The sequence below is a fragment of the Ursus americanus genome, chromosome 16 (assembly GCF_024610735.1).
Source record: "Ursus americanus isolate L20-20 chromosome 16, mUrsAme1.1.p, whole genome shotgun sequence".
In the NCBI taxonomy this organism is placed as follows: domain Eukaryota; kingdom Metazoa; phylum Chordata; class Mammalia; order Carnivora; family Ursidae; genus Ursus; species Ursus americanus.
In genome coordinates this window covers 50,815,238-50,839,966 of record NC_142142.1, presented here as the reverse complement: position 1 = coordinate 50,839,966, position 24,729 = coordinate 50,815,238, and the positions used below count along the sequence as shown (strand labels likewise).

At 53.9% G+C, this 24,729-nt stretch overlaps 1 protein-coding gene across 10 annotated transcripts in view; it reads left to right on the top strand.

The window, feature by feature from the left end:
- The window catches only part of CEP164 (centrosomal protein 164), a 61,447-nt gene that overhangs the window by 16,855 nt on the left and 19,863 nt on the right, over positions 1 to 24,729 (top strand). For 5 of the 10 annotated variants that reach the window (XM_087868408.1, XM_045797861.2, XM_045797860.2 and 2 more), the window contains exons 4-13: positions 789 to 993; positions 3,279 to 4,946; positions 8,122 to 8,277; positions 8,671 to 8,805; positions 9,468 to 9,545; positions 17,220 to 17,606; positions 18,577 to 18,657; positions 20,531 to 20,614; positions 23,054 to 23,139; positions 24,025 to 24,225. In XM_087868408.1, the coding sequence (XP_087724534.1) occupies positions 789 to 993; positions 3,279 to 4,946; positions 8,122 to 8,277; positions 8,671 to 8,805; positions 9,468 to 9,545; positions 17,220 to 17,606; positions 18,577 to 18,657; positions 20,531 to 20,614; positions 23,054 to 23,139; positions 24,025 to 24,225 (3,081 nt within the window). Of the gene's footprint in view, positions 1 to 788; positions 994 to 1,653; positions 1,788 to 1,810; positions 2,321 to 2,434; positions 2,536 to 3,278; positions 4,947 to 8,121; positions 8,278 to 8,670; positions 8,806 to 9,467; positions 9,546 to 17,219; positions 17,607 to 18,576; positions 18,658 to 20,530; positions 20,615 to 23,053; positions 23,140 to 24,024; positions 24,226 to 24,729 lie in introns of those variants that run through there. The other 5 variants (XM_087868410.1, XM_045797863.2, XM_087868409.1 and 2 more) reach the window with 4 other exon arrangements.

Genomic DNA, 24,729 nt, shown 5'->3' with positions numbered 1-24,729 from the left:
CGAGTGTGTGGTTTTTGTTTTGTTTTTCTAATAGCTGTCCCAGTGGATTATTGATAATGGTAGATGCAGTGAATGGCTTATTTTGGACTTGTCCATGTTGAAACACAGATTCTTGAAATGCCTCCTTTTACATTATTTTCTTCTTCTTTTTAGAGAGAGAGAGAGAATGGGGGGGGAGGGGCAGAGGGAGAGAATCTTAAGCAGGCTCCACGTCCCTGAGATCGTGACCTGAGCCGAAATCAAAGAGTCGGATGCTTACCTAACTGCTCCACCCAGGTGCCCTGACATTATTTTCTTCTATCGTTGATCCCCACTGGCTTGGATTGTCACGTCTTGTGAGTTCAGAGTCTTCTGCAAAACCAGAGCTTTCAGAAGGCATCTTTCTTCCTTACACCATTTATAAAAATATTAGGCAAGGTCAATCCTAGGTTTTATCTCTAAGATCCCATGGCATCTGTACTTATCCGTCTAAAACCAAGTTTACTCCTACTCCAGTCTAGCATGAATTCCCAGGAACCCCAGTGATTATACGTCTTCTTCTAGAGAAGTCCTTAGGTATCCCAATCCTTTGTTCCTATCTAAGTTAACTCCTGTCTTAGCCACACGTACCCTTCCATTCTGTGTTAATCCTCCCTGTGTCCTCCTGTCCTCCTCTCTTCTCTCTCCTCCTGCCCCTCTCACGCCATTCTTCCTTCTTCTCCATCTCCCGCCCACTTTTTTTCTTTCTTTTTTCCCTAAGTAGCTTTGGACCTGAGCAGGGACTAACTTCTGACCCCTGCCTTCCGCAGCCAGGACATCACAGGCGATATTTACTACTTCAACTTTGCCAACGGGCAGTCCATGTGGGACCACCCATGTGATGAGCACTATCGGAACCTGGTGATCCAAGAGCGGGGGAAGCGGTCAGCTCCTGGGGCCGTTAAGAAGAAAGACAAGAAAAAGAAAAAGGAAAAGAAAGACAAGAAGGACAAAGAGGCGCCCAGAAGTCCGCTGGTGAGTCCGTGGCTGCCAGCTCCCAGAGAGGCCAGGGCCGAAACTTGGGGGGATGTTGGGGAGCCTCTAGGTGTTTCCAGCTGAGGAGTTAAGGACAGCACCAGTAATACAGTGATTTCTTCATAGCACATGACCTCCGTTATGCCTGTCTCCCGGCACATTTTCCTTTTAGCTTCTGGAAGTTTGTACTGCCTCTAAGCAATACCTTTTCTCCTCCTTGGGAAGCATATGCTACGTGGCAGGACTAGTGATGAGGGCGCTCTGCTGGGCGTGATGCTTTGCAGCAAGCAGTGCAGGAAGTGCTGCCACCTGCCTCTCCCGAGTGGGGGGGACGGGAAGCAGTTGACGGAGAACCCAGATGAGGGGAGTGTCTTCCCTCTCCTTTCAGAGCCAGGCCTTCCCAGGGTGGTGCAAATTCCTAGATGTCAGATGTAGTCCTGATTCAGTTGTCAGAACGCCAGTGCTTTCCAAATCCAACGAGAAAAGCTCTGGGCTTTATCCACTCCTGTGGATTGTCTTTTTTTGCCGGCGTCCTCAGTTAGTGGTACATAATTGAAATTTGATGGCAGCTTGATCACCTTGGTCTCAGGGTAGCTTTTTTACTCGGAGTTGAAAGTGCTCTTTCCCCTTATTGTTCTATTTGTCCTTCCAGTGCGTCTGAACTTCAGAGACAGAGTTATTGCCCTGAATTTGTAGGTAGAGAAACTGAGACTTGGAGCCATCCTGACATGAGGCCCGGGCTCTCCCAGAGTGCTCTGGTGGTTCAGGGAATCCTTCACCCAGGAGTGGGGCAGGTATGGGGCAGGTGGGGCATGTTGAGGAGAGGGAGGCCCGCTAGGAATCTGGGCCAGCCGGGTGGGGAGCCCTGAGAATATCTTTTCAACCCTCTCATTTGTCCAGTTGATTTGCTTTCTGTCTATAGTCTTTTTCCCACCAGTGCTTAGTGCTTGCTTCTCAGTGAAGGTTTCCTCCATCTCCTTCCTTCCTGCCTTCCTTCCTTCCTTCCTTCCCTCCCTCCTTCCCCCCACAAGGTGTCAGTTCTGCCATTGGGTGGTTGCTGGTGAATTTGTCTCTTTCAACAGTTCCAAGCTCTACGGATACTCTTCCCTCCTTCCCCGTCCCCCATGTATTGCTACTCATGATCCCAAGAAATAAGATAACAAGCCCATCCCTCCAGGTAGAGAAAAGAGGATGCGTAATCTTCAAATCAGTTGAATTTTCTGATGTTATGTGTTTGAAAGGCCAAAGATGGATAATGGGCTTTTCACTAGCCCAGGACTACTTTAAATGATGATCAGTGTCTGGGCAGGCTGTGGCATGACTAAAGGTGAGAGAGGGAACGAGGTGAGGGTTCTGGGGCAGAGGGTTGGCTGACAGAGTTCTGGGTGTGTGAGCGAGTGCTTGGAGCTCCCTGTTAAAAAGGATTCCTTTGTGGTTTCAGGAGCTGAGGACGATTGGATAGCCCTGGGCTGCCAGTCTGGATCTCAGGGCTCAGGACAGTGCCTCAGACCTGGGTTTGTCCAGAGGGCAGGCCTGAGCCAGGTGGGTGACCTGGGCTCAGGTGGCTTGGGCTCTCTGGCAGTGTGCATGCATGGGCCGGCTGGAGCTTAGTGTGAATGTTTGCAGGATGAGGTCTATCTTTTAGGGTTTCTTCGAGACTCAAGATTGATGGTGTGGACCTCTCTTGAGCAGTACCAATTCGTGTGTCTGCTGGAAGACCTGGATGGAATTCCCAGGGCTCAGCTCACTGGCCATGTTTCCCTCCTCTCCCTTCTTAGCCAATTTCTGGTGGTCTTTGATAAGGCAGGTGGATTCTGTGAAATTCACCAGTCATGGAACTGAGAGCCTGATGATGCCTTAGGGATAATCTGGTTGATGACTCAGGCCTTTGTGAGTAGGGAAGCCCTGTCTTCTAGTCAGTTCCTCCATGGAGATCCAGCATAACAAGAAAAAGTGAACCTTGGGGTGTAGGTCTTGGTGACACCCCTTCTCCATTACATGTACACTACAGTGGCTTCTGGGGTACCATGTGGGACCAACCGGCAGGTTCCATGAAGCAGGGGGGTAAGCCATTGATCTAGTCCAACCTCCTTTTTATAGATAAGGAAACTAGGGCCCAGAAAACAATGAGGCCCCAGGGAATTTTTAGCTCCCCCCCCTTAGTTTGTGTTTTCCTTTAAATGGAGGGTGGGTTTCTTCTAAGGGCTTGCCCAGGGCTGAGGTAGCAAGTATAAATCAGAAGTGCTTTGTCTTCGTTTTCTCTGCATGTTTATATACCCATCTAGGAAACACAGCCTGAGCAGGGACTTCTGCCTTCTTCCTCCTTTCTCCGTGGCCCATCCCCTCTCCCAGCGCCTGGGCTTGCTGATCTGGACCTAGACCAAGAGATGCAGGCTAGAAGTGAGGGCTCCTTTAAGAAAGGGAAGAGCCCATGTGTTCTGGGTGACACCCCCTGGCCTCTCCCGGGCACCCTGCCCAGCAAGCTACAGCCACTCTCCAAAGGCCAAGCTTCTCGAACCCACCAGATCTTTGCTGACGTGGAGAAAATCTTAGGCAGGGCCCCAGCCCAGTTCAGGACAGAATTGGGTGATCAGCAGGGTCTGGGGAAACCCCAGAAGCCGACAGAGAAAATCTACCTGGGGTTTTCAGACCCTGAAATAGAAGAGCTGGAACTGAGGACCAGACAACAGAAGCCCAGCGCTCTAGGCCCTGAGAACACCAGGCCCCTCCAGAATGGGCAGGATGTGCTGGAAGACAGGAGCCAGGCCTCTGTCCGCTCAAAGCTTTCTGAAACCATCACTGGCCTGCAGCTAAAAGGGGAGCAGCATGGCCACCACATGGCCAAATGGAGCTCCACTGGCCCCGGGGGAGACAAGAGCCAGAGCCCCATTCCCTCACCGTCCCCTGAGGAGGACCGCTCCCGGTCCCTGTGCTGCTCTGACCACATGCTGCCTACCAGGAAGAGCCAGCTGCTCTTGTTAGACAGTGGCCCAGCCGATGGCCTGAGCTGGCAGGGCATTTCTGGGGAGGGTGGCAGTGTGGGCAGGGGGAGGAGAAGGAAACAGCCCCCGGGACTGTGGATGGGACAGGTCTCCAAGCTTGTCAACAAGGACACTCCTGGGAGCTGCCAGGAGACAGGACCCGATGACCCTGAGGCTCCAGGGGCCTCAGCCAAAGATCCGCCTCAGGAGCTCTTCCTAATGCCCCCTGATCCACTGGCGTTAGAGCAGGCCCAGGGTGCCCCTTCAGGGAGTGCCCCTGGACGCTCCCCCACCCGTGAGGAGAGACCACCCCCCGGGTCTCTAGAGCCCCCCGAAGAAGACAGGAAGCCTGGTGGGTCTGAGCCTGACTTGGAGAGCAGCAGCCTGGCTTCTCACCTTGGCTCTCAGATCCTGGGTGAGGTGAACAACTTCCCTTGGGATCTGCAGAGCTCTCAGGGGTCTGAGCAGGGCGTGGGTCAGTCAGGTCCCAGAGCCAGAGATCAGCGCTCCAGCCCCTTCCTGGGACTCCAGTTGTCCCACATGCAGAGCTCTGCGGATGAGCAGTCAGAGAGCGAAGACTACTCTGAGGATCAGAGGTTCTACCAGCACATCCTGCAGATGGCCAAGATCTCCAGGCGGCTGGAGGGCCTGGGGCTGCCCGAGAGCATGCAGGAGACGCCCTGTAAAGACATCGCCAGCATGGTCTGCTGCATGGCGGCCGAGGCTTCCAGGATGTCTAGTGAGGGTGGGCACGAGGCCGTCAGAGCCATGGAGAGGGACTCAAGGTTTCTGACTTGGGGGCCAGAGATGCTGGAGCACCCGCAGGAGGTGGCTCTTGCCCCTACTGGGCAAGACGTGTCGCAGCAAGCCTGTTTCCAGCCCAGCAGCAGCCCGCTCAGACAGGGGCTAGTCGAGCTGAGTTCCAGCAGAGGGCTTGCTGCAGAACCAGGCAACACGCAGCTTCTCAACCAGGTAGGCTTCTTAGCGAGTGTGGCCCGCAGTCCTCAGTGAACTCGGCAGGAAGGGAGCAGGTCGAGTTGGCGTCTTTACTCGGCCATCAGGCCTGCTTTCCTGTTGTTTGCTCTTAACTACCCAGGCTGGCCATCTTGTGGGCTGACGTGTATTTCGTGTTTCTTGTACCCGTCACCTGCAAGACAGTGGTTGAGGGTATCTAGCCTTCCCTTCCCTGGAGCTGACTTAGTTAACAGGTGGGTCACAGGCTTGGCCGACGATCAGTTTTGAAGGTAAGCAAGGTAGGTGCTGATCCTGGCACTCATGCGGGATCTGGGTACCTTCCCAGGATTTGGGAAGCCTTTCCCATCAGCCGATTATGGACAGAGGCTTCCCAAGTAGGCACCCTCCTCACAAGCTCTCCATTTAGGCCCTTCTTGGAATGGCACAGAAGTGGAAAGTTAATACAGTCACGGCAGGGGGCGGGGGAGGGGGCATTGGCTAAAGCCCAGAATCTCTGTACCATCAGCGAGCTGCTTCTGCTCCTTGCTTCCCAGGGGTCCCAGGAACCACGTGACTAACCTGTGTCAGGCTTGTGCAGACCTTGTTTGTACCTTCACTTCCTCCGCTGAGGGGATTTGCCTTTGGATCGTGCTTTCCCTATCATTCTGACCCTTTGTCCCTTTAAAGAGTCTCACCATATTCTACATTCAGAAGAAGTCAAGTTGGATGGGGCGTCTGGGTGGTGCAGTCGTTAAGCGTCTGCCTTTGGCTCAGGGCGTGATCCCGGTGTTCTGGGATCGAGCCCCACATCAGGCTCCTCCGCTATGAGCCTGCTTCTTCCTCTCCCATTCCCCCTGCTGTGTTCCCTCTCTCTCTGGCTGTCTCTCTCTGTCAAATAAATAAAATCTTAAAAAAAAAAAAAGAAGTAGTCAAGTTGGATCAGAGAGCACGGGGTCAATCTGAATTTCCCCAGCTATTTTTTTCTGTCGCCCAGCTGTGGCTTTACTCAGTTGTTCCCTCTGGTTTCTAATTGCTGGCATGTCCTGGTTCTCTGTTGGCTTTAATAACTACTGTAGCATGATAAATATCGGATAAGCTGCAGATGATCCTGAAAGTTTTAATTAGTCCGATGGCAGCAAGTTTATCCCCTCTGAAGGACAAGGCCACGCGCAGCCCATAGTCAGAGTTAATGGCCAGCTCTAGAAGATCATCAGCTAGGAGCCAGGGATGTCATTTCCCTGCCAATCACTGATTTGCTAAAGGCCTGGGAGAACAGCCCTCAGCATGCCTGTCTCCCTCCCTCAAGCCCCCGGCATGTTCGCAAATTAGCCATGTGAGGAGTCTGTACTTTTCCGTAAATATAGTATGGGAGGAATCCTGGTTGCCGATAGGCTGGGGCAGGTTGGGAGGGCTGAAGTCAGGAAGAGCAGACCAGTTTGCTCCGTTATCTCAGAGAAGCCTTCCTGGGCTCCTTTTTTGGCCACAGCCAAGAGGTGGTGTAAAGTACTGGCTTGGAGATAGCCCTGGGTCCAGTCCCGTGTCTGTGCCCCCCTGGCCAGCCCTGTGACTGTGAGCAGGGGCCTTCCTCTCCTCCGTCTCCTTTTGTAGGGACCCTGGCCTCGGGCTGTCATGACAGCAGGAGAGATGGCGTGTAAGGACTGAGCCCAGCTCCTGATGCTGGGTTATGTGGGCCAGTCTGATCGTTACATGCTCCTTTCTGCCCGTCGGAAGTACTCTACAGCAGTCCAGATGGTTGGGCAGTGTTTAAAGTCTTGGGAGTTTAAAGTCTTGGGAGTGGTTCTCATCCCTCTTTCAGATGAGCCCTGGTCAGAACATCACCGATGGTCTGGGCCCTTCAGCCCTGGCCGTGAAGGAGATGGCAGGCTGCCTGCCGTCCTCAGCCTGACCTCCTCCGGGTTCCCCTTTCTCTCTTCAGTCCTGTTGGGATTAGAGAGGAATGGTTTTGTGTGGTTTTAAACATTTTAAGTTTGAGCAGTGAATTTTAAAGAGCTTTCTGTAAATTGTCCCCAGAATGCTCTCCCTGTCCGTTGCTCAGCCCGATCTATAGGAATGTGAATCCCTCTGATGGCCATTCCACCTCGCGGTAGCCCTGGACCACTCCTGCATGCTCCTCCTGTTGTCTCTCTTGAACTGCCCAACAAACCTTCTTAAGTGGCAAGATGCCCATCATTTCCATCTTGCAGAATGCAGGAGTCTGTGAATGAGCCGAGGTCTTGCAAATTCGGACTCCCAGCCTGGTTTCTTTTCCCACCCTCCCTAGCTGGAAGCCTTCATCTGGCCGGTGTGAGAACAGGGAAACCGGTCAGTCCTTTGAGCAAGGCTCCATTCAGACACCTTCCTTGTCAGTGGAAGAGGGGAGGGAGAGTTCTTTTGTCATTCATGTATATATTTTTTAAAGATTTTATTTATTTATTTGAGAGAGGAAAGAGGGAGAGAGAGAGAGCACGACCAGGGGAGAGGGGCCGATGGAGAGGGAGAAACATTCCCCACTGAGCTGGAATCCTGATGTGGGGCTCGATCCCAGGGCCCCGGGATCATGACCTGAGCTGAAGGCAGACGCTTCACCGACTGAGCCACCCAGGCGCCCCCATGTATTTTTTTCATAGTTGATATGCATTTTAATTAAAGTAATACATGTCCATACTGGACAAAGTCAAATAGTAGCAAAAGGCGTGTAATGAAATACAGTTCTGTGGTGTGTGTACCCCTCCTGAGAGGCGACTGCTTTCTTCTGCTGTGTACGTCCACATTTGTAAATAATATGCTTAGACTGCTTTTTCTTGGTTCATCAGTTTTAGACTTCATCTATTGAGACTTCTCGTTCTGGTAGATGAGGCTTTTGTCTCTGCCCTCCCTCTGCCCCCCCCCCCCCCCGCTTCCTACGTGGCTTCTGAGAGAGGAGCAGAGCCCGCTGCGGCATCTGCCAGATGTGAGGAACTGTTCGCTGTGTGCCAGCAGCGGACTTAGGAGAATCAGCAAGCCAGCCTGTGATTTCGCACACAGTTGGCACAATGGTAATTTCTGGATGTTGTGTTTCATTAGCAGCCTCCGAACGGAGGTGGTTTAAATTTGAGCGGGCAGGATTTAGATGTTTTATTTTTATATCTGTCTCTGGCACTCTGAGAGCCATGTGGTTTCCTGGGTTTGTAACAAGATGTTTTGTGTTGCCCAGGCCCTGGGCTCCTCATTAGCCCCAGTCCACGTCCCTCCTGGGGGCCTGGCTCCCTTGAGAGGCCTTGTGGATGCCCCGGCCTCTGCTCTTCGTGGATCGCAAAGTGTGAGCCTGGGGAGCCCGGTGGAGTCTGGTCAGCTTGGAGAACTCACGCTGGTAAATGGTTTCTCTCGCGTTCAGTCTGTTTAGTGACCGTGGGGTCTCTGAGCGCCATGCTAGGAACAGTGGCCCATTGATAAGAAAGAGGGCATGGGCCTAGTCCTCAGAGTTCATGGGCAAAGTAGAAAGCTGGGAAGGCAAATCACACTTGTGTGATGCTAGATGCGGACTCTGGGCTGCGGAGGATAGACCCATGGAGGGCGGGGGGAGCTGCAGTGCTGATTTCCCAGTCCTTACAGCTGGGGTGGTTGGAGTCAGGAAGGGATTCGTGTGAGCTGGGGTCAGCTTCCTGGGCATGGCAGACTTGCGCTGGGAGACAGCCGAAGGGAGTGGGGAAAGCCTTCTGCAGGTCCTTAGCATGCCCCTTGACTTTCCTTCTCTACTTTGGAGCCTTCACAGGGTCTCAAGACTTCTGGTTATACAAAGGGTCTGTTGGGCTCCATCCATGAGGACAAGAATGTTCTCAGCCTCTTGGCTTTAGGGGAGGAGACCAATGAGGAGGATGAGGCGGAGAGTGACAACCAGGTAATGATGCACCCTCTTCCTGCCCTGGAAACCCTTCATGCTATTTAAAAAATAATATATTTTATTGTGGTCAAATATAGATCATGTGCAGGTTACCATTTTAACCACTTCTAAGGGTGCGGTTCAGTGGCCTTAGTTCCCTTTACAATGTTAGACAGTCCGCACCACTGTCCGTGTCTAGAGCTTGCTTGCAATCCCAAACTGAAACTCTGTACCCATTAAAGAGTAACTCCCCCAGCCCCACCCTCCCCAGTCTGTGGTCTCTTCTCTTCTGTCTTTGACTTTGCCCTATTCTGGATAGTTCACGTAAGTGGAATCATACAGTGCTTGCCATTTTATGTCTCCCTTCTTTTACGTAGCGTGTTTTCAGGGGTCATCCCGTTGTAGCACGTATGGCTGGGTAATCCATTGTATGCATAGACCACAGTTTGTCTAGCCGTTCACCTGCTGGTGGACACTTTGTTTGTTTCCACCTTTTGGCCAACCCTGTGCTGCTTCAAAAAGAAGTAAAATGATTTTCCAGCCTGCAGCTTGGTTGCTTGACCAGTCTATGTACTTTCTCTGCCTGACCCAGACAGCGTAACTAACAAGGAGCTTCTTGGCCCTCACCCCAGGCTGACCCGTTTGCTTGACTTACCACCTGTAACCGTGTTTGTTTGCAGAGTGTCCGCAGCTCAAGTGAGCTGCTGAAGAACCTGCACCTGGACATTGGGGCTCTGGGGGGTGACTTCGAGTACGAGGTAAGAGCCTGAAGCCCGCAGGCAAATGCTGCGGCCTGCTTGGTCTCTCCTTCCTTCCTCAGCTGTTCTCCTTGTGGGATGCAGATTCGGAAAAGAGAACTGTCTTGTCCCAGTGCTGTCTCGATGGGACTTGTGGGGTTTGGGGAAGCACAAAGGGGAATAGGAATCCATCCATCCGCTCATTTGCCAGATAACCACTGGTGGTCGAATGTTGCCACGTGAGGCACTTTGCTGGGTGCTGTTAGGTCGTGCAAGCCTAAGTTAGGTGTGATTACTGCCCCTTGAGGGTTTGCGGCCTCCCAGGAGAGAGGCTCACATTCCTGGAAAACAGAGTAGAACACGGTGAGGCCGTGAGGGAGGTGAGATGGGGTGCCACGGAAAGGAGAATCTGGGGTCTCCAAGCTACGTGGATTGACCAGGCAGGGCTCCTTTGAGAAACTGCCATGTGAGGTGAGCCAGGAGGACTGGCCAGGCAGAGGTGAGTGGGGAGAGAGAAGCCCACATGCAGGGTCCTGCACAGGCTGAGGCAGAGGGTGCAGGGGGAGTTTGGGGAAGGTGAGGGTGTCCCCTTTGGCTGGCGCACAGACAGAGCGCCTGTGGGAGACGAGTGGGAGACGGTCCGTGGAGGCAGCTTGGGCTGCATCACGGAGGCCCCGAGTGACAGCTGCGGGGTGTGCATTGGGGTACCCAGGCACTAGGAGCCATCAGAGGTTTTGAACAGAGGTGTGACATCCAAAGTCTTACCAGTTGTCGAATGTCGGCCACTGTGCTGGGCCCTGTGGAGGTCCGGATGTTGGTTAGGATGGGTTTGGGCTGGCCTCATGGAGTTTGCAGCTGGAGAGAGAGAAAGGACCCCAGGTCCTTGGCATTTAGTGCGTGCTCACTGTGGGGTAAATGACTCTCTGCGTAGCCGTGAAGCAGGGCAGTTTGTGCGAAGGGCCCTGGCTGGCATGGGTGCCTGGCCTAGGGGAGTTCTGGGGGGAGGACGTGACTTGCCTGGAGATCAGGAAAAACTTGAAAGAGATGACATTTGACCTGGCTCTTAAAGAGTAGGTAAGTTTTAGACATGGGCGTGTAAGGGATATTTTAGGCAAGCGAACAGCTTGAGCTAAGGCGCTGGGCCTGGGAAGTGTGGACTGCGGATGGAAACAGCTTCCAGACTCTCCCCACAGTAGTCCTGTCACTTCTAATCTCTTTCCCCCGGTCTGTCATCCATTGCCACTCGAATGTTCTTTAAAACAAACAAAACCCAAAACTCATCATGGTGTTGCGATACCTACAAACCCCCAGTGTGGTTTTCTACTTGAAAAGGAACATTCCCTATAGTGTACCCTTTGTCTAATGTCCGATTTATTAGTTTTTAGCAATTAAGATTTCTCTCAATATTCCCATGGTATTCATACAACCAGTCAGTCATGACATCAGCAGCTCAGATTTCCCCAAACTTTTTTTTCCCCCAAACTTTTAAGTAGTGATTGCAAGCTGAATGAAACTTTTCATAAGTCTGATATATAAAATTCTTTCACATGCTTGAAACACTTTCAAATGAAACCGATCAGTCACGTTTTATTAGAATGATCCCAAAGCCAACCAGTAAAACAATAGTGCCTGTATCATAGGTTTAAATTTGTTTCCTTATTATCTCTCACTGTGTTATTATCCCTTATCAGTTACGGTTTCCGACTCGTACTTCCTGGTCTTCAGCTCACCAGGGTTAATGTCTTGGAGGGCGGAGGTGTGGATGCTGGCCCACAGGCCCTGAGTTGTAGCTGGGCCTTCCTGGGTGGTCCAGCTCTAGCCATTGGACAGACTCTGTTTTATTGTTACACTTCTTCCCAGAAGTATGTCCCCGTTTTGACCCCAGAAACTGTCCACATTTTTGGCAGTGCCCAGTTAGATACGTTTTGATTGTGACTTTAACACTTTCTGTGAAATGTGACGCTGTGTTCCCTAGTGTCCCATCTTTATCATCAACCCGATCTGTGTCCACTTTGAAACTGTTCCTTGTGAGGGGGGCCTGGTCTCTTTGCATTAGATCCCAAGCCTTCAGTGTGTTTGGTTCCCTGAAATGACAACTTTGTTTCTTCTCATCGCCCATTAAGCCTTATACCCCCAATGTAATCAGCAGCTCAGGTTTGGGGCCGAGAAGGATGACTGTGAGCAGGAACTGGCGTCGGGAGGACTTAACCGGCTCTCAGAGAAAGGAGAAAGTCTCCCCATGAGATGGAGCAAATTGGGAGTAGAGACTCTGCCCTATTCATGTGTATATGGCCAGCTCTGCCCCTGCCTGGAGCATAGGAAGGATATGGGGATGTTTTGCTGAGCGGCTGAGAGATTGAAGGAGAGTGAGCCCGTCTGGGACAGGAGGGAATCTCCGCAGGTTGTGCTGTGCTGTCTCCTTCCCTCGGCTGCTCCAGGCCCAGGGTAGAGTGGCCGCTTGGTCCCTGCTGTCCGCTGGCCGATGGAAGAGCCTCCTCTGCATCAGTCGTGATGCATTTTGACTTTGAACTTGTTACCTTTACTTCATAATGGATGTCAACAAAAAAGGGATCTTCTTTGACATGTCCTGGATTTCCAGAAGCTTCCCTTCTGATGATTTTATGCTGCTTTGGGGGAGTGGGAGCTTTTAAACATTTTTTTTTTATAACCTCTTTAATATAAATAGACAAACCAGTGTGACGAGGGGAAATGTCTGGAGTGGGAGGTGTTAAATACACCTCCCACCCCTGTCTCTAGCATCCCAGCAGATCTCATTCTTTTTGCCACAGGGAGTGTTGGGTTTCTGTGTTTGAACCCCAGGTAGGAACCAGGGCTTTTCCTGGTGGGGAAGGTCAGTGTTGGGGATGAACGGGGGTTTCGGGATAGACAAAGGTGCCTCTGCTTGGACCGTACCCTTTGAAAATGGCTTTTGTCCGTGATTATAGAGCTTGGATCCTCTGAGCTGCCCATTTCTTCCCGCTCCTGGGCATCCTGGGCAGCCCTAGATGGAGGGCTCCTGCCCTGGTGTGTTCTATCCTGTCTCTGTGTTGTCCACAGTGACTTTGCTCGTGATTCCATGAGAGGGCAGTAGGATGGCAAGAATGCCTCTCTCTCTCCTCCCCTCTCCTCTCCTGCCTTCAGTGTAAACCCATTTCTTGTCGATTACAGAACCAAGGGCTAGGTTCAAGGACCAGACACTGAGAATGGGTGTGAGTGAGGAGGGGAGGCAGCAGGGTGGGTGAGCAGGCAGCCTGTGGCCTGGGGGGGGCGGGGCTTGAGAGGGAGGGAGCTGGGCTTAGAAATCACAGGATGATGTCAGTGTGATTGGGAAGCGCTAACAACACGGGGTGGGGGCAGTGCAAAGAATTGAGACCAACTGGGTGGGAAGGAGACCTGGCGAATAACCTGACTGGTGGTTGGCTTGGGGGGTCCCGCTCCCCCCCTCCTCCACTCTCTCCCTCCCAAGCCTGCCTTTGTGCTCTGGGAAGGAGGGAACTGCAGCGTTGGAGAGCTCCTAGCTTTTGGGGAGTATGTTAAATATTCATGAAATGCTCTTACAGGGACTCACAGGCACCGCCTTCCTCGCGCAGATGACAAGGTGGTTTTTGAGAAGGTGGCAGATACTTGAGTTGAGATACTCAGGGGCCTGGGGCTGTGACAGGAGGAGACAGAAGGAGACTGAGCACGGATGAGCCAAGAGCGAAGTGGTGCCGAGGGTGCAGCCCCACCCAGGCCTGTGTCCCCCCCCAGAACACCGAAGCTGGGCCTGGAGTGTGCATCCTGGCCAGGCCTCTGCTCGTGGTGATGAGGAGCTGGGCCAAGTGCAGGGAGAGGGGTGTGGAGTCGGATGGATTTTCCCAGAACTCTCGGTCACGCATTGTGGGTCATCTGCAACAAGTGTCTGATCTCCCTCTGCTGTCCCAACCCGAGGGACGTGCCTCTGGCTGTCAGGTTGTTGCGCTGGGTGGACACGAGCTCAGATGACACAGAGCCCTCTCCTGGTAGCCATGTTTTAATATCTTAATGTGTAGGTGGACAGAATAGGATGAACTCCATCATGGGAAAATCTCCTTTAGAGGAATTTAAGCTTGAGAACGGCACAGATTCGGCCTAACGTTCTTGTAGCCTGACTGCATTCTCTCATGCCTGAGAATGCGAGTCTCTTCCTGCGTCTGATGGCCTCTGATTTTTGAAAGGTGGCTTGTTTTTCCCTCATGTTGAATATTCATAGTTAACATTTGTTTAGCATTTTCCGTTTAATAAGCTTTGTGACAAATAGAGTCTAATGCCTTTGTAACCTTGTGAAATGAGTAGTTCATCTCCATTTTACAGAGTAGGAGCTCCTCTACACGACACACCCATTTTAAAAAACTGCAGTCAGCAAGTATTTGTGGAGTGCTTATGTGCCAGAAACTAGGCACCGAGGATGGCAGGGAGCTGGTCAGGTGAGGGAAACAGACAGGAAATCAGCAGTGATGTTATAGCAGTTGCTGTGACGGGACAGGAAGGCTCATGTCAGGACAGCTGCCCCCGGGGATCAAGGAGGGCTTCCTGGAAGATGTGATACTGTGAGGGCCGGTGGGAGTTTGTCAGGGTAGATCGTGTGTGTGTTTGTGTGTGTGTGTGTTTGTGTGTGTGTGTGTTTGTGCGTGTGTGTGTGTTTGTGTTTGTGTATGTGTGTGTGTGTGTGGCATCTCAGGAGCAAGGGGGAGTCTGCCTGGAGCTGGGCGCTGGCAGGTCGCTCTTGAACACTGGAGGCCCCCCAACCAGCTTGGGGAGGGTGCCCGAGGGTGCAGGCAGTGATTTTGTGCTGTGCTGTGTAGTGTGTGTTGGTGGAAGAAAAGGCTGACTGGGGAACCTGGGCCTTTCTGAGCTGCTTTCCGAGGCAGATCCTCGAGTGAGGCTAAAGGAGCAATTTGGTGGGGCTTAGAGTGTGACCATTGGCTAAATAAAGTGAAATAACCAACCTTAAGAAAAAAAAAAAACAAAAGCACATGCATGGCCAGGTAGCAAAATGTCACAGCGTTCATCCATTAGGCAGGAGGATGCGTGCAGGGTGTGGCGGCCCATGACCCTTGAGAAGCAGGCAGGGCTGTGCGAGAAAGGTTCTGGGCCATGCGAGGAGATGTGGACTTTATCTTGAAGGCCATGGGTGGTGGTGGTGGTCTGACCGTCCTCTGTCCCCTAATGCAAGGTCAGTTGCTCTTTTCTCTTCAGGAGATGGGCGTGGCCAGGGTGGATTGGCTCTGCCAGACACCCCTCAGGCACCTGAGAAGCTCCCACCCCCTGGGGGTCCATGGAGCCCCTCAGACTGGGTCCTGTGCTCCTGCTGCGTGCTGGCCACTGTCACGGGGCCCTCACCTTGATCGTGTAGCTCTCGAAGAGGAGGGGCTCACCTCCCCCCTTTCTCGTAGCCCAATGATGACAGCAGATTTCTCCCAAAGCCCCGGCTATAGATGTGGGGAGGATGGGCAGCACTGGAGGGTACCCTGCCTTCGAGCTGCCGAGGTCTGAGGGAACCCTCCCCTTCATCTCTTTCACCTGCTTTTCTCCCTGGGATAGGCCTGGGGCTGACGATAGTCTCACCACCGCGTCCAGTGCCCTTGCTTCGGGCAGCAAAGATTCATCACCAGGGCTACCTGGGGCATTTCGCTGCCCTCCATACTCAGGGCCGGATCCATGTCTTGTTCGTATACAGGTCCCCAGAGCAGTGCTTGGCACATAGAAGCCGCCCAGCGATTGACCACGTGTGTCTCACAGTAAAACGCTAGTTGAACATGTATGGGACACTTAGGGTCCATCAGGCACCGTTCTCAGTTCTTTCTTTCTTTATTTATTTTAAAGATTTTATTTATTTATTCGGCAGAGATAGAGACAGCCAGCGGGAGAGGGAACACAAGCAGGGGGAGTGGGAGAGGAAGAAGCAGGCTCATAGCAGAGGAGCCTGATGTGGGGCTCGATCCCAGATCGCCGGGATCACGCCCTGAGCCGAAGGCAGACGCTTAACCGCTGTGCCACCCAGGCGCCCCCGTTCTCAGTTCTTTAGCTCACTTAGTGAGTGTTAACTTATTTAATCTTCCCCCAGACCCAGTGAGATAGGTCCTCCTGTGTCCCCATATTTGAAAGGAAGAAACTAAGGCACGGAGAAGTTCAATAATGGGCCTCAGATCCCTGTAAGGGTGTGTTGGAGATTTGAACCTGAGAAGTCTGGCTCTGAAGCTGAGCTCTGAACTGCTCTGCTTCCCTGCCTCTCTTCACCATCCTCGGAAAGTTTGGGTCGGCGGGTCAGTAAGTAGGCTTCCAGAGCTGTGGGCGGAGGGGCGCGTCTTCGGGTTCAGCAGATCCCCGAACGGACAGCGCGGATGAATGCCGTGTTCAGGGCTTCTGCGGGCACCTCTGGACTCCAGTCACCGTGCTCCTTGCGTGAGACCCCAGGGCGAGGAACCTGGAAATGTCAGAAAGTCCCTGCTCAGAAGTCATTCACAGCGGCAGCCCCAGTGATGTTTTCTGGGACCAAGGCTTCTCTGAGCCTGGGAGAGAGCGCTCGCTGTATTTCGAGGAAGGGGTTTCTTTGGTTACTTTGGCTGGTTTTCGAGGTTTTTCCTGGTCTTTAAAGTGAGGTTTGTGCGTGAGAGGCAGGGGATGGCTGCTGGTCAGGGTGCTCCTATTGAGAGACCCCTGCCGAGGGGACTTCAGTGACGTCAGCCTCATCCAGCAGCACCTTTCATCCAGCCTGGCTCGTGCCGAGGCCGTGCTTGTCCACAGAGGACAACAGGCCTGAGAGCAGGACCATTTCTGCCAGACGAGGGACTGCAGTGCAGACCAAGGCCCCTCCCTCCCCGCTCCCCTGCCACAGGCCAACCTGTGTTCTGAAGGTCTCCCGACCCCTTTATTCTCCGTAGCCATTTCCCCCAGTAAATCTTGTCTTGGCTTCTGCTCTTCAGAGCATGCAGCTGACAGGGTGGCGTGTGCAGGGGACGCTGTAGGGGGAGAGCCACCCTCGTCGCACTTTCCTTCTGTTTTTTTCCCTGCTGCCTTTTAAAAAGGAAAAAATAGAAATTTTAGACTTTGGTATTTTTATGTGATTTTCCATCATCATCATCATAAATACATACTGACTTTCTAAAAAGTAAATACTGACTTCTGAGTCTGCGGTCCTATGATTTGGTTACTGGGGCTGGAATGAGACATTTATTCCTTGAGAACATGGTAGGTGGTGATGGAGTTCAGCGCACTGGTTTCCACGCCTGTCAGTGGACGGGGCCAGTTGGGTGTCTGTAAATCACCATAGACATTTAGATTCGGTAGATCTGGAGTGGAACGAGGAATCTGGGTTTTAAATAGCTGTTGGGGGGCGCCTGGGTAGCGCAGTCGTTAAGCGTCTGCCTTTGGCTCAGGGCGTGATCCTGGCGTTCTGGGATCGAGTCCCACATTGGGCTCCTCTGCTGGGAGCCTGCTTCTTCCTCTCCCACTCCCCTGCTGTGTTCCCTCTCTTGCTGGCTGTCTCTCTGTCACATAAATAAATAAAATCTTTAAAAAAAAAAGCTGTTGGGGTGTTCGATAACCACTCGTGTCAGAACTGGGGTGCTGGCCCGTACGAGTCAAGGAATGACAGTTCCATCTTGTTGCAAGTCTCTGAAATCATGTTATTAATTCTTGACGCCTCCTTGTCCGACATGGTCTGCTGCTGCCTAGGAGTCTCCCAGAACAAGTCAGCCAGAGGAGAACAAGGACGCTTCTCTGGATTCAGATGCTGCCCGGCCCCCCACTCCCGGCAAGCTCTTCAGCCAAGGTGCAGACAGCAGTCTGAGCAGTGCTGCCGACGACGGCAGAGGGCAGCAAGGAAGAGGGCCGAGTGCTTGGCTCCTGGAGAAAGAAACGGATAAGAAGAGTGATCCTGGGATGTCCGGGAGTGGGGTGGACCCTGGGGGCGGTCAGCCTGCCAAAGCCAACAGCAAGGAGGCACAAGAGGAGCCGGCAGATGTGGGAGAGGAGGGTTCCAGCAAGGGAGAGGCCATGGCAGCGGCGGAGCCCAAGGAGGAGGCTTCTGTCCCCAGAGAGAGCAGATCAGACCGGAGCCAGGTAAGTCCCCCCGTGGCCCGGGGAGTTGCCGCTCCTGCAGATCCAGTCCCCACATCTTCATTACGGAGCTGCAGGAGTTGGAGTCCGGAGCTGGGCGCTTCATTTGCAGGCCCTGCAGTGGGCTGTCAGCAGCGGCCAGATCCCTTCCTGGTGACAGATCTGCCCAGACCCAGCAGGCGGCCAGGCCCTGAATGAAACTCCAAACCTGCTGGCCTTAGACATTCAGAGTAGAAATTTGCCTCTGCATTGGCACCCTCCTGGGACGTTCATGTTCTGCTGTCATACCTACTCCTCTCTTCCTGCCTCCCTCCTACTTCTTGACACCAGCCAGTCAAGACTGCTGTAGTCTGCGTTTCTGTAGAGAGGGGAGGACATTGACGGGGTGGGGACCATGGGGAGTACTTGGCCCCAGCCACCATCAGTTAGGTTACCAGAACATTCCTCTCACTGACGGCATGGGAGTCTTGTTTTGGCAAGACTGGGCCAGTGACCCAGCTGCACACAAGTACTTCCCAGTGCCTTTGGCATTTTCAGTTTTCCATCCCTTAGTCAGGCTCCTCTTCCAGGTAGATGGTGAGGGAGTTCCTTTAAAGAGCTTTAAGCTGCTTCCTGCGAAAGATACTCTCATTCTCTTTTTAGGACAGCACGAACCTTCCCTACTCCCAGCTTCCTAACTGTCTCCACTTCACTCCACTCCACTCAGCTCTCCTTACACGTGTAAATCCTATTGACCTGAGTCAGAGTGTGGGCTCAGCTGGGCTCTTCAGCCCCAGTGAGGTGGGGGCTGGTACACGTGTCCAGAAGGAAGGGGAGGGTCCACAGCCCTCTTTCAGGTTTTCCGGAAGAGGTGGACTTCGGTGAGGGCTCAGTCTTGTATTGGCACCATGACCCGAACGGCATTCCCTGGGTGGTGATCCCAGCCCTCACGTGCTCTGCTCCGGGTGACTTCTCGGTGGCTCTGTTTCCCCAGGAGTCCGAGATTAGTGAACACATGAAGGAGTTGCTGCTCTCAGACTCTGCCGCTTCTGACCCCAAGTCCTTCCTGGGCCTGGTGAGTCTGAGGTGGGGGGCAGCAGAGTGGGGTGAAGAGCGTGGACTTCCCTGTGGTTCATTTGCCTGGCATCACACAGCTTGTAAGTGGGGACGTTAGAATTCAGACTTGGGTCTTGTCTCACTCTGGTTTCTCCGCCCCTCAGCTAAGAGTAACACTACCTACCGCATAGGTTTGTTGTGCGAAGAAGGTGAGGTAAAGAATGTAAAGCGTTAGCATGTAGGCCTCAGGTAACTATGAGCCATCGTTACTCTTGTTTCTGCAGTGTGAATTGTCTGGGGGATGCGTGATCTAGAGCCCCTGGACTGTAGCAGAAACATTACATGAATCTAGGAGGTTAGAGACCCGTGTGTGTGTGTGTGTGTGTGTGTGTGTGTGTGTGTGTGTGTGCGCATGGGATCACTAAGCAATGGCAAGGACCAGTCCTCAGGCCGTAGCTAGGAGGGTGCTGGGGTTACATTTCCGAAGAGAAGACATTGTCCCGGAATGTCAGCATGGATGGATGGTTGCTCTGTCCCAGGCCTTCCACCCAGCCTGCTGTCTCCTGGCTTCATTTGCCAGGTCTGTATCTATGGGGAGTAGTTGAGGGTGCTTTTTGGCAGAACATCACCACTGGAAACCATGCTCCATCTGTTTGGAGGAGGCAGATCAAAGGGAAGGGATTAGCGGGAGAGGGTCAGGGATGAACAGTAATGATAGGAGGGGGTGCGGAGGAATTAGGAGGCTGTGCGCTCTAGCCCCTCGCTGAGCCGTGGGCTTAGGAGGCAGATGGCAGCTGCATTAAGTGGAGTAGAACTCAAACTGAAAGGAAAATGTCACCAAAAAAGAAAACCCACAAGCTAGGAAGGGCAGGTGGAAAGTCGTTGGCAAAAACTGTCATGAAGAGTAGCCGTGTCCTAGGACTCGTGGAAGCAAGGGCTCTGTCCCTCCTAAGGGAGTCCCATGTGGAGCCGTGTGCCCATCGGCATTTTTCTTCTCTGTGGGAGTGGGTGGAGGAAGCCGTGGACAGCAGGACCAGACCCAGGCCTGGGCCTCCTGCCATTTATCGGGGCTGATGACAGAACCGTCCCTATTAGCACGCTGTCGGGTAGCAATCCTTCACTTAGCCCAGCAGGCCTCTTAGGCTCGAAGGGGGCAGGATCAGGGTCCTGTGGCAGCCAGAGGGCAGCAGGGACCTGGCACTTGTGTGGGCACTTGCTGTCTGTCCCAAAGAGAAGCCTGCGGAGGAAGCACCACTAATTAATCCCCATTGTCCAGAGGAGCCCTGGAGAAGGGGAAAAGAGCAAGCGGTGAACAGCCCACCATGCCTCACTTCCAAGCCGCCCGCCCGTCTGCTGGGCACTTTGGCCTCCCTCCTGGCACCCTGTTTGGGCACCAGGAGGGCGAGACAGCTGGAAAGTGACATGCTTGCAGCGTGTGTCCTGCAGAGAGCGTGGGCTTTGGAGTCAGCCCAGGGCACGTCTGACCTACCAGCCCCATTACTAATGAGCTGTGTGACCTTGGGCTAATTACCTGTGCTCTCAGACCCGCTTCCCCGTCCGTGAGAGGCCATAAGAGTATCAGTCTCACGGGCTTATTTCCCCCCCATGGTTTTATTATGAAAAAATTCAGATGTACAGAAAAAAGAATTTTTAAGTGAATACATACATCCTTACCACCTAGCGTCTACAGGAAACATTATACTTGCTGTATCACGTATCTTTCTAGACTCACAGTGTTATTTTGAAGATGAGAACAGTAGATATGGAAACGTTTTGCACGGTGCCTGGCCCGCAGTAGGCACCTTTCTGGAAGGCGGGGAGGTGGAGGAGAGGCCCTGGTGGACGCTAACTGCGACCGGGGCAGCATTGACCTCCTCGTCCACTGTCTCTAGGACTTTGGTTTTCGCAGTCGGATGTCGGAGCACCTGCTGGATGTTGACGTGCTTTCCCCAGTCCTGGATGGAGCCCGCTGGGAGGTGAGTCTCTCTGGGTGGCAGATAAGCCCCAGCACAGCGCTGCCCATCCCAGGGTGCATTTCTGGGAGCTCCCTCCCTTCTAATTCAATAAGGCACGGCCCTGACTGCCTGTGATGGGCTGCCAATCATTTCTGCTCTTTGCCCCCCCTCCCCCCCGCAATATACAGCTATGTGTTTATCTGTTTATTTAGCAGCTGAGGGTTGACCACTTGCTCATGTGCAAAGCACTATAGATCGTGGATTTCAAGGCACTTCCCGACCTGGCCCCTTCAGCCTCCACAGCCTTCCCCTCAGCCCACCTGCCATGCACCAGCCGTGCCCCCCACTTACCGTTACCGGGGCACAGCACCCACCTCCTTCACTGCTGCAGCCGCCGTGCTGCTTTCCCTTTTGTCCCGAGCTCTCTCTTGGTCTTAGAGGCCCACCTCTGATGTCACCTCCCCCAGGCAGGATGAATCGTTCTGTCCCTTTGCTCCCCTTAGTGCTGCTTCTTTTGTTTTACGGTTCTGGGGTCTGTCTCCTTCCTAGATGTAAGCTCTGTGTGGGGATGTCTGGCTCCCAGAAGGGTACAAAGATGACTCAGGCACAGATCCTGTCCTTAAGGAGCCTTGAAGCCAGGAAGGTCATCCTTTTGCACTCAGGGCTCGATCCCCCCATTTGTATTACGATCGCCCCACTTTGTTATCCATTTTACATTTTAGTGTGTTACATAGATTGGCCTGTGTGATTTTTTATTTTTTCCGTGAAAGTGAGAGAGGGAGCTCTCTGCTGAGCTTGGTGTGATTTGTAGGGGAAGAGACGGTAGTGAGTTGAACACTGGAAGGGGCGGGGGGGGGGCGGGGGCTGTTAGCTGCAGGCTCTGCCCAGGCTGACGCGATGAGCAGTGGCAGCGCTGGCGGGGAGCCTTCTGCTGCAGGCACCGGGAGGTACTCACAGGCAGCATTTCTATTTTTAATGTAATTTGGGGGAGCTGGCTTTTAGTTCAGGCCCTGCCCTTCCTCGCCCATCCAGATGGTAGCGTCGGCCCCAGCTGCCGGCGCTCCGGCTGCCAGTGGAGAGGCGTGGGAGGCTGTGGGCACAGGGCTGGGGACACAGCCGTATGCCAGCCCGGCCAGAACCCCACTGGCGAAGATGGAGTGGTTGTCTCCTGCCCTACCTCTCCCGTTAACCCTTGCATCCCGGTACAGACGGGGCTCCCGTCCACGAGACAGAAGGAGTGTTGGTCCTCGGATGGGGACCCTGGCAGAGCTGGGTTTGTGTGCCTTAGGCTGCGGAGAGGGGAGGCGCAGGAAGGAGAACTGACATTTGTGGCGTGCCTTCTCTGGGCCAGGAGTCGGGCTTTATGTACATGATCTAATGTAATCCTCCCCACGAGCCCTGTGAGCTGCAGGTCCCTGCCCCATTTTATGGTGGAGCAGGTAGACTCCCCAGCTAGGAAGTGATCGAGCAAGAGCTCGAGTCCAGGCCGGCGACACTGCCATCCCCCCGAGGCCCCACCCCTGCAGGAAATAGCTGAACTTACCAGCAATAGCCCTCTTTTTCACCAGCTTGCTAGATTTGCCTAGATACCCAAGCTTTAAAATGAGATTTTGTGGGGGCACCTGGGTGGCTCAGCTGGTTAAGTGTCTGACTCTTGATTTTGGCTCAGCTTGAGCCCTGTGTTGGGATCCACGGCTGTGCATGGAGTGTGCTTGAGATTCTCTCCCTCTGCCCCTCCAAACTCCCCTGCTATGAGATTTTGGTTTTTGGGTTGTTTTTTGGGGTTTTTTTTTTGGATAGCTGGTGTAGTCGGTCCCTGACTGGGAAGGGGGCATTGTTGGCTACTGATGGGACCTGGTTGTTGGGGGGGCCTGGAGTGAAGCAGTGCAGCACCCTGCCTTCCTCCGTTCGGGTGCCCAGATGCTGTCCTTTCTGTGTGGAATATAGCGCTCTCTCCTTTCACCATGTCCCCATCTCTCCACAGTCCTCCCTCTTCCACCTGCTTGGCTCCTGCCTCAGTAGCTCCTGCCCATAAGGGCAGCATCTCTGTACATGACCGGTGCTGCAGGTCCGGGCCTCTGTGGATCTGAGGTGTTCACGGATGTCTCCGTTTTCTCTTTGCAGCTGCCGGTCAAGGCTTCCAATGACAGGACGCAGGATTTTCTTTTCTGTATGTGTTCTGCTTTAGCCTCTGGCTTTTGGCTCTGCTGGCAGGGGCCGTGGCCTCTGGCTCTTCCCCCCTAGGCCAGCCAGGCCGGCCCTGGGAGCAGCTGCGAGCCTGGGAACTCAGCCGAAGCCCCAGGAGGCTCCATGATACAGGTGTTCTCTTCTGTCCCGAGTGGTCATCCTGCTCAAAGCCACCTCTCAGTACTTTCTCCAGGCGCGAGAGTTGGTTGGAGGATTAAGGCACCCAAACGCCGCCCTCTCCAATATGCACCTTCCTCTGCTCCTTGCCTGCAGGCCCAGAGGTTGGGAAGAGAAGACGAGGACGGCAGCCAGTCCAGCCAAGATGAGCTGCAGAGCAAGCAGTCCAGAGGCTCAGAGAGGTACAGTACGTGGGGAACCTTCGGGGACCTTCGGGATGGGGTGGACTTGGGCAGAATCCCTTGCTTTGGTGCGCCTGGCTCAGCGCGCTCCTGCCTGAAGGCAGATGGTGAGCTGACCGGGTGGCCTTGCACAGTCTGTGTGTGTGCACGCCCGCGTGTACACGAGCATACCCTCGGATTCTGCACCGAGACAGGAATGTGGGTGCATTTGGTGGGACTTGGTGCAGTGCTGCGGGAGGAACTGGCTAGAGGCTCAACTGCAGCTTGGAGCTGTTGCTCTGCCACATCAGAAATGGCTGCAGCCAACTGTGTGTGTGCGCACGCCCGTCAGACAGACAGACAAACCGGGAGGGAGAATAGAGAGGGTGGGAGAGAGAGACAGGGCCTTGCAGTTTCTGAGGCCCGAGCTACAGTGAGAAAAGAGCTTCCAGCTACCCTGGAAGAGGAAGTGGGGCAGTCATTCTGCTTTTTGAACTTTGAGGAGCCATCAGCCTTCCTACGAGCTGAAAGCTACAGCTTAGTGCATTTTCTATAGTCTGACCACTCGAGGTGGCCTCTCTCTTTCTCCCTGTTTTCTGCTCAGTTCTTCCATCCCTGCCTGGCCTCAGTGACGGTGAGTGCAGGGAGTGGACGCAGCTGTGAGAGGGCCCAGCTCTCATCCCATCTCTCACAAGCGGATGCAGCGCAGGGACCCGGGACGGCTGAGTCCGGTCCAGGCGAAGGGAGATCTCAGTGGGGAGGTTCCCCTTCCTGCTTCTCTGGCTGCTTTGCCCTCCGTGGCTCCGCATGGTTGTAGGGCCGGGGCTGGGGCCCTGTCTGGGAGGAGGAATGGCCCTAGTGCCACACACACACTCTCCAGTGCTCTCCCTGCTCTCCACATGGCAGGCCTTACTCTGCGGCTCTGGCTGGTCTGACCAGGTTGTCTCCTCCACTTGTGCCTGGGAGGCGGCGCCAGAGTTCCCTTCACAGCCTGGCCACCGAAGAAGGGCCACCACAGGCCTCTGAGGGGCAGCCCAAGCAGGAGCAGGTCAAGGAGCCCAGGGAGGACTCTGCAGGCAGCCCCGTCCCGCACGGTTCCCTGCGGAGGTAAGGGGGGGCTGGGAGCCTTCCAGGCATGTAGTTGTGTGTGCAGAGGCTGAGAGCGACTGCTGGGGGTGCCTGGAGAGGTGGGGAGCTGGGGTGGGTTCGCAGGTTTCCACTGAGTGCCCCATGTGAGCTGGGGAATGAGGAAACCCTCTTCCTAGTCCTAACTCTATAGCTAAAATTGGGGGCACCATCCAATTAGGGGAGCCTAGAAACTCTTGAACAAGGAAGGCTCTCTTGTGATCCAGCTTCCTGCCAGGGGCTGGGGCAGAGACTGTCTCCCACCTGGGCTGTGCTGTCAGGGGGGCATTTGTCCCAGTCCCCACCTGTCCGTGCTCCCCACCCCCTAGCAGTCATCCCACTTCTGGTCCTACAGCAAACCAGGGAGAGCCCCGTTGTGTGCTGGGGCCTGTGGGAGGGAGGTGCAGAGTCCTAGGCTTCCCTGAGGCCAGCTGAGGGGACCTTTCCGGCCTGGCCCGGCCCTGAGCCTGGCTTGCGTTTGCTAGT